Source organism: Liolophura sinensis, chromosome 4 (assembly GCF_032854445.1).
Source record: "Liolophura sinensis isolate JHLJ2023 chromosome 4, CUHK_Ljap_v2, whole genome shotgun sequence".
Lineage (NCBI taxonomy): Eukaryota > Metazoa > Mollusca > Polyplacophora > Chitonida > Chitonidae > Liolophura > Liolophura sinensis.
Genome location: NC_088298.1, coordinates 5,628,563 through 5,641,713, shown reverse-complemented (window position 1 = coordinate 5,641,713; position 13,151 = coordinate 5,628,563). Strand labels below are relative to the sequence as shown.

At 41.9% G+C, this 13,151-nt stretch overlaps 1 protein-coding gene across 1 annotated transcript; it reads right to left on the bottom strand.

The window, feature by feature from the left end:
- Nucleotides 1-1,595: 1,595 nt before the first annotated feature.
- On the bottom strand, nt 1,596-2,072 carry LOC135464894 (purine nucleoside phosphorylase LACC1-like). The gene has a single exon (XM_064742462.1). It carries the CDS (start codon nt 2,070-2,072, stop codon nt 1,596-1,598), a length of 477 nt encoding a protein of 158 aa, XP_064598532.1.
- Nucleotides 2,073-13,151: the final 11,079 nt, after the last annotated feature.

Genomic DNA, 13,151 nt, shown 5'->3' with positions numbered 1-13,151 from the left:
CCTTGTCGTTATAGGTGACTAACCTAGAGCTCTCCCATGTGGCCCCGATAAATATTATAGACCCAGATCTGCTCGTTTTGTGTGAGAGGCCATAAAGGAATACCTTTTTGCCCTGAGTTGTGACCCCTAATTGAAGAGACCAGTATTACCAGTGACTGAGGGCAGGTGGTGTACATTTGCGTCTTAGCGTTGTACAACAGACAGCCTTACGGGGACCTATATACATTGTAGGTAAGGCTGAAGAAAATATGTGCAAATCCGTATATAATTTTAATTCTATTACTAAATAAATAATTCTATTCAATTCTATTACTTTTAGCACTATTTGCGTATACCCACATTCCTCAGCTTTGACGTTATGAGCAATATATTTTATTTATTTATTTATTTGATTGGTCGTTATTTACAGAGTACGGTTTGAGCTGCATCTGATCGGGTGGCTCATAAATCAACGGTGATAACAAATTAGGTCTAGTAATATTTATTTATTTTTTTATATTTGGACCATGACAGTCAAACGTTGTAAAAGGTAAATAAACAGCGATCCATAGAGGCATGGTATTCGACCTTTGTGTGCCATAGGCGGCGCGTCGCCGCCAGTAATCGACCTTCAGCATAGCGGCATAATGCTTTTCAATGTTAAATCTTCAGAACCTCACATTAATAACGTCTCATCACCCTGTACAGATCGTGACTGGATCGACACAGTTAAACAGTATGAACCTAAATCCAGTCGTTTTCCGTCAGAAGGAAATATTCTGACTGTGTATCGGACACGTTCACACGCAGGCCGAGGTTAGAGCTGTACAAAGATTAGCCCCCCCACCCCAGTGGGCGTTTTTGCTTTTTCTGACATTTCCTGCCTCATCACTGTGGTCCATGTGACCTTGGATTTGCACACCATTCCTGAACGAAACTTACTTATGATGACAGCGAACATAGAGAGCGGCGCATGCGTTATTATGTATACTGAGTGCCAGTTGAACAAAGTAATAGATTGGCAAATTTTTTGTTTTTGCGCCTATTGATTTAAAATTCTGCTGTAAAACACACTCCAAAGCATGGTCGGAATCTGAGTTTGATTGATATTTATTCAGGGGTCTCGAGAAATCAGGACAAAAAACTCAATTACAAATCAGCATACAGACTGAAGATCAACCATGATCATCCATGATCCAGCAAAATGGCGATTATAGACAGTGCTCAAACGTCAGGTCAATTATAAAAGGACAGACAATTTAATGAACGTATCTACCATCTCAAAAATATATAAAAACCTAAAATATAAATAAAAATATAGGATGGCAAGAAAACAAACTTGGTACTGGTACTTGGTAATGTTGTCTTAGTTGATGGCAGACTACCATGGCTAATTTCTCCATAGGCTTTGCGGAATATGGAATGTCTGAGAATGCAGCGTTGTGTAAAGGTAATAAGCAATGGTTGGATTTCCATTTCGTGGATTTAACTCAAAAGATGTCAGAACAAAGCTGTGATCGACGTCTCCAGGAATCAACGTTACGCTTGAACGGTTAAAATTCTGGTATATCGTTTTCGTACAAGCTCATTTTAAACAATCTGGCAATCTGTATGAATTACTGCTTAATCCCAATAAAGCCAATCTGGTTTCCAAAGGGTGTCCCATCCCGTCTGTAGGAGAAAAACTTGTCCAGGGGACATTTTGTGCAGAGAGTATTAGGCATGTCGATATTGGATGCTGGGACTCCTCTCTGCAGTTGAAGCTTATTCCTCCAGGCGACGTCCACAAAGAGCTTAGGATAATCAGGCTTGTGTACAGTGCAGCTGGAGTCAAATTCTTCGAGTTGTTGGGCCTTACCTACACCGAATTCGTAGCAGCACGTACCGATGGAAGGGCCGATAGCTACCAACACATCTTTCGGATTCGTGCAGAATTTGCTCTTCATGGCATTCACAGTTGCCATGGCAATGCCTTCTGACATCACAGTTCCACGCCAGCCAGCATGCACCGCGCCGCAGCATTTGTTGACCGGGTCTGCGAAAAGCACGAGCGTGCAGTCAGCCGACGGCGCAGCAACAACAACGCCTGACATGATGGAATGACGGCGTCGTTTCCCTCTTATTTCTTTTCTCCGACCGCCCAAACCTGGATGCCGTGGGTAGCTGCTGCTACGCGGAGGTTGCCGCCGTCAAAGCCCGCAACTTTCGCCAGGAGTCGGATGTTTTCCTTGACCAGAGCTTACGGATCCGGTTCTTTCGTGGCGTATGTTAGATTTAGAAATATCGTTCCTGGGTAAGAGCTCAAACCGCCGAACACCTCCGCCGGAATATTCGGTGACCGGAGAAAGCCGATTTGACCAATGGTCGCAAGGCTTCGAAAGAAATGCCTAACCTGGTTTCCGATCGAACTGACAGAATCTGCATTGATCTTCACCGTCCGCTTTGGCACGGTGGTGTGGATTTGATCTATGTTGTAACACGGGTGAAGTAGACTTCTGGACTCTCTTCCACCACTCGGCACAATCGCGATCCGTCACAATGCGAAGACGCTTCACTTGACAAATCATCTAGTCGCGCCTTCGCCATCAAGACCGCCTTGACATACACGTGGCTGACACTCTCTGTCGGGATTCCAGAAAGAAGTGCCGGCAAGTCCAAACCGGTGTTGGCGTCATGGAGTAGAGCAGCTAAAAGCTTGGCTCCTTGAATTGCCGTGCCCACCTTGGGTAACGAATTCTGAAGGTCCTCTTTGGAAGGCGCGCACCCGAACAAGTCCAGAAAGACAACATGCTCTTTTCACTCATCCTCCTCAGAAGCTGGAATATAAGACTTACTTATTTATTAATTCATTCCATTACTGCTTAACCCCATACTAAAGAATTTTTTACATTGTTATGTGAACAACTGCCGTCAGTTTATAAATTTAGCTTGCCACTGTTTACATATGCTGAGTTCAGGGCCTGCTGTCTGCCTCTATCTTAGAATGATCCAGAGTACGCTCAGTTCGGGGCCTGTTTGTTTACAACAAGTGTTCAAGAATTTTCTTTTTCTAGACAATTCCACCAGTCTATATAAGACCTATGAAAGCAGGTCAAAGGAGAGAAAGGAGAATTATTGAGAGTTTTGGATGCTTTCGCTGTGTATTACTTTAGTAGGCCTTTTGTGCTGAATTTTGGTGTCTTTATAGCCTCTGGCTTTGTTATGTCATATCTCCACCCAGCACTTGTTCAGTCTGAACTTGTATATTTAATTTGTGCTCTTGTGTACACAGCGCTGTACACATTTTTTTTGAGCATTGTGGAGTATATGCGTCCGTTTGGACTTGACACCGTTGTACATGTAAGTACTTTAGTATTTGTATAGATACTGCTATCCTTTCTTGTTAAACTTAAGTACTTTAGTATTTGTAAAACTCTTGTTATCTGTTCTTGTTAAACCTAATAAATTGTAAAATCTGCTGGTTTTTGGTTACTTTTTTGTGCGGCTAAACTGTCGTGTATTTCGAACAAGCCATCTCTTTATAGTACAGACAGTTTGGGTCGTAACATACATATACGGCGCCTGTCAGCTTTATGGGTGGAGGAGTGGGCCGTGCAACGTTACCATTTGCACGCGATTTACTCGGTCCTCGTGCCGAGGGGCAAGAGGACTAGGAGGTCCACGTTCGCGTGCGATTTGCTCCGCGGGCCGCGAGGCGAGATGTCCTCAACCGCCTTCCATATGCTGCTGTTGTTTTACTTTGCAAGCTGTAGCGTTTTGTGTATAATAAGCCTTCAATTATATTACCTTGATCTGCATAGTAATGAATATTGGCATTCGGTAAGCCATTACGATTCAGTTGTATTCTAGGTAGTTCTGATGTTTATTTACGTGTGTCTGTGTCCCGTTGTATCTTAGGTAAGTCAGATCACCCTGGCATGTTTGCTTACGTGTGTCTGTGTCCCGTTGTATCCTACGTTAATCGGAAGTCGCTGGTACGTTTGTTTACTTGTGTCTGTGTCCCGTTGTATCTTACGTAAATTGGACAGCCCTGGTATGTTTGCTTACGTGTGTCTGTGTCTCGTTGTATCCTACGTTCATCGGAAATCGCTGGTACGTTTGTTTACTTGTGTCTGTGTCCCGTTGTATCTTACATAAATCCTACGTGAATCGGACAACCTTGGTATGTTTGCTTACGTGTATCAGTGTCCCCTTGTATCCTACGTGAATCGGACCACCCTGGTATGTTTGTTTACGTGCACAGTGTTCCCTTGTGTCCTACGTGCATCGGACCACCTTGGTACGTTTTTTTACGTGTATCAGTGATCCCTTGTGTCCTACGTGAATCGGACCACCTTGGTATGTTTGTTTACGTGTATCAGTGTTCCCTTGTGTCCTACGTGAATCGGACCATCCTGGTTTACTCGTATCTGTGCCCCGTTGTATCCTACGTGAATCGGACCACCCTGGTATGTTTGTTTACATGTATCAGTGTCCCCTTGTATCCTACGTGAATCGGACCAACCTGGTATGTTTCTTTACATGTATCATTGGTACGTTTGTTTACGTGTATCAGTGTTCCCTTGTGTCCTACGTGAATCGGACCATCCTGGTATGTTTGTTTACTCGTATCTGTGCCCCGTTGTATCCTACGTGAATCGGACCACCCTGGTATGTTTGTTTACGTGTATGAGTGTCCCCTTGTATCCTACGTGAATCGGACCACCCTGGTATGTTTGTTTACGTGTACCAGTGTCCCCTTGTATCCTACGTGAATCGGACCATCCTGGTATGTTTGTTTACGTGTATCAGTGTTCCCTTGTGTCCTACGTGAATCGGACCATCTTGGTATGTTTGTTTACATGTATCAGTGTCGCCTTGTATCCTACGTGAATCGGACCACCCTGGCATGTTTGTTTACGAGTATCTGATTAAATGTTGTCTAGCGCTGGTTTGTTACCAAGGCGGTCATATGTGAGTGTACATGATCACTGAGAGCCGGGGGAAATCCACCGCCCTTCATCGCAAATTTCCTGAGTTATTCCTTCGGACAAACCTCGTTGTGAGAGATCAGGGCTGGAGTACAACGCTTTAAGCCAGCCTTCTTGATCACACTCACATTGCATTTTCAAGCATACCTTCCCGTTTATCATCGCCACGATACGGCAGAAAAATTCCATCATTCCATTTTATGAAGCCATATTTCTTCACAAATAATGAACTGTGGTGTATCAAACACTGCATATGTTCATATTATAACTCATATCTTAACGATATCATAACGAGTTACTTTTATGGAAACGTAAAAGGTAAAGTTATTGCAGTACATTGATTACCGATCAATAACAATCAATCAACATGGTAGGAATGAGTGATTTTACGCTAAAAAATTAATCTGTTAAAGACAGAAAGTATGCTGTCTGAGTGATGCTAGATTTATTTATTTATTTGATTGGTGTTTTACGCCGTACTCAAGACTCTTTCACTTATACGAGGGCAACCGGCAGTATGGTGGGAGGAAACCGGACAGAACCCGGAGGAGACCCACGGCCATGACAGGTAGCTGGCAAATCTTCCCACGTACGGCCGGAGAGGAGAGTGATGCTAGAATGTATTCTGTTATATTATAGTATTTGTTGGTTATTTTAGTAAGCCATGATGAGTTTTAGGTGTTGAACACTGACAACGACATATAACTTCATAAGAAACTATTGAATTATAAATATGTTACTGTAGCTCTCCTAGTTTAAAGATGAGACAGAATGGCAGGTTTTATTTGATTTATTTATTTGATTGGTGCTTTACGCCGCACTCAAGAATATGTCGCTTATAGGCCGGCGACCAGCATTATGCGTTAGCTCGCGTTGAGCATAAACATATATGCAGTAAATAGCAGCTGCATGTGGTGAATAACTATACCATAAAAGGCGGCGCAAAACAGACGTTTTTATTGACCAATAAACAATTGCTTTCTTTCTGTGATGTTTAGCCAAGTGTCCCTGGTAGAACATCTATACCCTCTGTAAGAACGACTGTTGCAAATCCACATTGACGTGTGATGTATAGGCCTATCAGTTGTACACAAAGTGTACATGCCAGTGGGGATATGTTGCACAACGTACACAAGTTGTGTACTGCTAGTACACAAAATTATGTGGATGTATATGTTTGTGACAAAAGATGGTGTGTATTGTATACACAGAAGGTATTAATCAGGGCTTACCCGCCCAATTTCGCTAGGTTTGAACTTTGATATTGAATTCATGCCTGGAATATTCATTGTCTGCCCGGCATCATTGAAAACTGATGACAGCTTCTCTCTTGTGTGTTACCGGCTTTATTTCTTATTTATATAATTTCTTTCATACCTTTGTCTTTGGGAGTTAGTGTTAAACGTTGTTGTGGAAATGGATCTTGCGATTATCGACTTGGAACGCCCTTTACGGACTACGAATAGTATAGGAATGTCGGACTTGACGCATAAATATTTACTCTATAACTTCGTCTATAAAACAGGAGAGCTGCAGTATTGTGTCTGGCACAAATACGCAAACAATGGACCTTTGTCATTCTTCTACATTACGTCGTATTAGTGAATCATGTCTAACTGTGTACAGGTGAAATTTTCACTGTATTCATGTTTACGCAGAACACAGGCCTAATGAAAAGCTTCCTGTCACAGGCTCATGACCCACACACATAGGCCTTTGTACATGCTGGTTACATTAGGTAACGCCCTTGCGCTCACCAGTAAAACTCATTTATTAAATAGGGTACTAAAGAGGCTAAAGAAGAACAAGATGTTATACTTACTATACAACATTACTGGCCTATTATTGGCTCTATACATGCGAGAACAGCGTGGTACAAGTCCAGAAGTCGACGTCTCTTTCTTTCTGTTTCGGCCTCTGAGAAATCTGTGGCGTGGACAAACCGTGTACACCTATTCACACATATATAGGCCTACACCCGAGTTTACCGACTGCACATTTCTAATGGGAAATATTAACTCGCTAAACCCAAGCGGTGTAAGCTTTTGTTTTGTTCTGTAATACATCATAGTTTCTGTATAGTTGTACACATAAACCAATTTTTCACACGCAGTGCATAGCAATAGCAGAAAATGACACAGCCTGGAATCAGTTTGTCTATGTGTTAAATGTGTAGCGATGTTGAACGCATATGTTAGTTTTTTAATTCTGCAAACGCTGACGTATTCCAAAAACAAACAAACAAATAAACTAATTTGTTGATGAAATACACCATTGTGAGCACAACGATCGGTGGTGTGTTACATTTATTTCTTTTTATTTGGTTGAATACCCGAATAGTGATTTTAACCCATGGGCAGATCAATTTTTTTAAAAGACGAAACAGAAGGGCAGGAGAGTCTTAAAGTTTATGTTGTTTTCTTCATCACACGGTAGCTGACATGACGTCTGTCTTGTTGAAAAGGTATTTTCGTAACGAACAGCCGAATATGTGAGTCTCTCTGGCTTCTCTGGCCGAGTGGTTAGTGTTCTAGCGCAGAACAATGGCCCAAGAGCCTCTTACCAATGCGGTCGGTGTGAGTTCAAGTCCATTTCATACTGACTCCGGCCGTACGTGGGAAGGTCTGCCAGCAACCTGCAGATGGTCATTGGCTTCTCCCGAGCTCTGCCTGGTTTCCTCCCACCAACATGCTGGCTGCCTTCGCATGAGTGAAATAGTCTTGAGTACGACATAAAACACCGGTCAAATAAATGGATAAATAAAATATCAACAAAGAATGGTAGCACCGGAAATATTACAATTCCCACCAGTTAGGTTTAAACGCTGTTGGTCGATTTTGCAGGAAACAACTTAACTGACTGTAAGTAAACGACCGCACCTCACGGAATACCTGACGAGAGGCGCAACCAAGCCTGGGGAAGATAGATCAAGTGGTAGCAATTAAAAGAAATGACCACATCTAAATAGAGTGCACATCATGTGGTGCTTATCGTGCTTATTCCAAATATAGATATGATTTGTTTACGGTGAATGAAATATGGCGCATCGCCGGCCGCATTTAACAGAAGCACAAAACAATCTTGTATTGTGTGAGGTATGCCAAAACTAACTATTAAATTGGATGTACGACTTTTATCCAACCGATACCGTCTGCTAATAAATGTTCGAGGTTAATCATTGTCGACGGGAGGAAGGGTACTTCCACAAAGTACCTACATTAAACGTGGATGTTACGTGTTATAAGGTGGAGATGTAGATATATGTAAGTATAACTTGTTTTACGGTCATATGACGACGAGGTGTCATTAAGTGTGTGTATGTGTACTGTGTCTTCTTGTGGCAGGGCCTGGAAGACACAAAGACAATACACTCCACACAGTCGCATACTGACACCGGGGCAATCAATCCTGTTTCTTAGCTCTAACCTGTCAGTGCTGAGCGCCATGCGAGGCAGCAACAAGTACAATTTTTTTATATGATCCGACCCAGGTTTTATCCCAGGTCTCCTGACAAGGCGATGATGCCCTCATGTGCCCCTGGTTATCAGAATCAGTGATGCGCCAAGAGCTAAATCACCCCAACCCTTCTCCCTAGAGCTTTTTGCTTTAGTTTATGTTTTCCTTCAAGTTTTGTTTTCTCGCTTATGCTCTCCATGTTGCAGTTTACCTTGAATAGGACGTGCCGCGTTACACCCGTACACTGATAAAGTGAAAAAAAAAACACACATTGAGAGTTGTCGCCCTTAGTCTGCCTGCGCTCGCTGGCGTAATGTTCTTGTGCTTGCCGGTAGAGTCCGGTGAACAATACTAACCTTTCATTAATCTGGATCCGAATGAATTACAAAAAAATAAAAATGACCATATTCAACAGGCTACACGTACAACACTATATCATGTATGCTACAGCCACCACTAACGGTAAAAGTCACAATTTAATTTTCAGCCTCTTTCAGTGGCCCTTCTGAAGTATAGAATTATTGGCCATTCCTGGCCTGGTGTCAGTATAATGTGGCCAAGTGAGGTGTAAATACTGCATTAATAGTACACAATGTTCTCTGTTTACACAGTAAATGCTTTATTTACAGTGTACCGTGTTTGCTGACGTTTATACGCTGTATAATTTCCATACAGAACATAGTGTTTAGTGTTATTTACATGGTGAATACGTAGTGCATAATACACATGGTTTGCTGATTACATGGTAACTACTTAGTACACATTACACAGTGTGTCTTGATGTTTACAAGATGAATAAGTTGTACACAGAGCAAACTGCTATCTTATGTTTACATTGTAAACATTTTAAATAGAATAAACAGTGTTTCTCTATGTTTTCAAAGTGAACACTTTGTATACAGAGGGCTACGCATTATATCCAGTAGTTTTTTTCGCGCCTCTTTTGGATCTTATGGGCAAAATCTTCTAATTCGTCGTTCGTTCCCCTGACGCCTACAAATCTGGTAGATACCTGAGGAGATCTTTCGAGGACCAGACCCTAAAAGAGATGAATACAGTATGTATTTATTCTTTTATTTATTTATTTAATTATTTATTTCATTTTTGCCTTACGTCGTCGAGGATTTTGTTGGAAGACCTTCCCATGCACGACCAGAGAAAAAGCCAGCTTGAGCTGGACTTGAACCCATACGGTTGCCCTGGTGAGATGCTTCTGTGTCGTTGTGCTACACTGACACGCTAACCCCGCTAGCTCGGCCGTAATGTACATTATACAATGTATTGTGAGTGTAACGATAGATAAGCACAACGTCTCAACAGTGCTATTCCTACGGGAAAGCAATGAAAGCAGGTATAAGCACAACGTCTCAACAGTGCTATTCCTACGGGAAAGCAATGAAAGCAGGTATTTATGGAGAAATAGTAAATTTTACATTGCCATGTCGAGATGCTATCCTCACTACTTAGCCAGATGATGAAAGTAGGCATGGATGAAGAAATAACGAACCTAATATTACCTTGCAACGATGGTAATCCTACCACCAGGCATTGAAAGCAGACATGGATGAAGAAATAACGAACCTAATATTACCTTGCAACGATGGTAATCATACCACCAGGCATTGAAAGCAGACATGGATGAAGAAATAACGAATCTAAGATTGCCTTGCAACTATGCTAATCCTACCCCCAGGCATTCAAAACAGGCAAGTTTGAAGAAATAACAAATTGTAGTCATGTTATTCAAAACATTATGAATATTAATAAATAAATTATCATTGCTTAACCCTTGCTTAAATCATGGCGAAACATCCATCAGTGAAAACAAACATGGTTGGAAAATTAGAAAAGAAGAAGTCTCACATATCGTGGTGGCGACATGATTCTACTTAGAGTCCGTAAAACAAATATGAAGGAAATGTAGAAGCTTTCCCTTAAACCACGATCTAGAACAGATATGAATGAAGACAGAACAAATTTAACAGCGCATCACAGAACGCTTTCTCTCAGTCACCAGGCACTGGAGAAGACGTGGATGAGTTCTTGATAAGGTTTCCCATTTAACGCGACTCATATAAATGAAGAAATAACAAAGGTGACAGAGCCTCACAGCAACGCCTCACCCCCCCCCCCCCCCCCCACCCCCCCTACAAAACAGGATGAGCCTTCGGATGAAGAAATCAGACAGTGTCGCGGACGATATCTGTCCCACCGAGTCTTTAAAACAGATAGGCCTATGGACGAAGAAAGCTGACAGAGTGCCGTCACATTCCCAAAAGCACAATAACAGATGTGGATGAAGAAAGCTGACGGAGGTTTGCGGCTATGCTTTCTATACCTCCACGCCCAAGAACAATTGTGGATGAAGAAATCTGAGGCGGCCATGCTTGCTATACCACAAGGCACAAAAACAGATATAGGCAGAGAAATCTGATTCGAATCCGACATTCAAAGTCTACGTTCAAATCCGACATTCAAACTCTACGTTGAAACCATTCGAGCTTAACTTTCACACTCGCCATTTCGACCTGGCACTAGGATCCGACATTCAAATCAGACATTTTAACCTCAGATTTTAACATCTCATTGGTGGAGAACAAGTGTCTTTCGATGAACTTCGTGTAACACTACACAACAGCTTATTGACACCAATTGAAGCCAGTGAATCTAACCTTTGCATAAATGAAATCAATTTTTTGTGAAAAAAAAAAGGTATGATAAAAGAAGAAATGAATGACAACCTAAAATCTTACCCGGAACTGATTCTTCATTAAATGCATCACTTCCTCCGTTCGCCCTTGGATTCAGTTGGCATTTTACGATCGCTCCACGTGCAATTATGACATCTGCTATCAAAATTAAGCAGAGCCTTGCTTTTCGTGCAGACTTCGAAGTTTATATGCTTTACCACCATACCATCAGTTTATTTCCTGAAATATCTGACAATTTCAAAAAATTTGGACTTTTACACCTACAGCTGGATGTAGTTGAAACAAAATAGACAGGCTGTATATCTGAGGGTGGGTGCTTTTATAACGTTCGCAGAAGCCGGTATTTGTGACCTAATTCCATCCATCCGTGAAATTTCCGTGTACAGTAAACTAGTCCTGGGAAAAAAATCAGTTATTTCTGTTTACTAAATTAAATTTATTTATTTATTTCTAAAACAATATGTATGGTTTCTTGATGCTCACGCCCTGAAAACACACATGGAGAGAGCAATTACAAATTTAACAAAGCATGCTGGCTATATGATTTCTTCATGAGCACATCCACACACACGCGCGCGCACACACAAAAGTCTGCCAGCAACTTGTGGATGGTCGTGGGTTTCCCCCTGGGGTCTGCCCGGTTTCCTCCCACCATGATGCTGGCCGCCGTCATACAAGTGAAATATTCTTAAGTATGGTGTAAAACACCAATCAAATAAATAAATAAATAAATAAATAAATACGTACATACATACATGCACCCATGCATACACGCACGCACGCATACATACATACGTTCTCTTCATCTTCGTCTGTACTTTTAGTGTGTACAGTTCCGGTAATACTCAGTGAATGTGGCTTCCTGGCAGACGTATGTGGAGCGCTAGCTCCAGATCACCACCGATCCATAGGCATATGCAGCTGGCATACAAATATCTTACGGTTTAACCCTTTTCCTTCCCTATCCTTCAGAATGCGCGAAAGCGGCTTTGCCATAAACCGCCCGCTCCATTAATCAATGAAAGTAACTTTTTTTATTTTTCCTACATATATTTTTAGTAAATAAAAAAGCATTGCTTATTTTTACGATTACTTCCATTGTAATGCAGCAATTCGCTAGTAAACACCGTTTACAATTTGGAACCAACCTTTTGCAAGAGAGCCTAGGACGTAAGACCTCAACCCAGCCATACCCCGCTTGTCACCCTTTTCCATCCACATCCCCATGTATCCATACATAGGCCCATCCACATATCTATCCACCCAGGCTCCCATTCAGTAGTTCGTCCATCCGTTTATACATACATAGATCCTGTCATATTTCTATCCACTCGTCTTTCTTTCAGCGTGGGCCATCCATTCATCTGTCCATCCATGAATAGATCCAGTCACATTTCTATCCTCTCACCCTTGCATTCACCTGTCTATCCGTTGCACACGGTCTATACAGTGCACAAGAAAATATACAGGTTTATCCACTCATACTTCCATTCAGCAATCCAATCATTTTTGGATTCCCCCATCCATCTCCATCCTTTGAACCAGGCATAAAACCGTCCATTCTGTATATATCCGCCCACCCCTTTAAGCGTCCGTCAGTCCGCCTATGCATGTGTCCATTCATTCATCCTTCATCCATCCGTCCGCCATTCCTTCCGTCCGTCCGTCCTCATGGCTCACATACAGGAGGGAACAGCATGGTTTTTCCGTGGTTCAATCTTTTGACCCAGATAACATTTCCGTCGAACTCCCTCTAACCGTGTATACATTTTTCCTGAAAATAATAATAATAAAAAAACAACAACAAAGGTGCAGGTGACTGCAAAAACCATTAATCCATAGAAACAGTTACTCTAACGACAGCTAATTTATTAAGTCATGTTTTGAGCAATTAATCTTTGTGCAGATTTAAGAAACACCACGCCATCGTTTCCCAACCCCATTGGGTATATTGATATTCCAGAAAGATGTAGAGAGATAAAACTCGTCGTTAACCATGCGATACTGATTTGGCCCGGGTCAAAAACACACACAA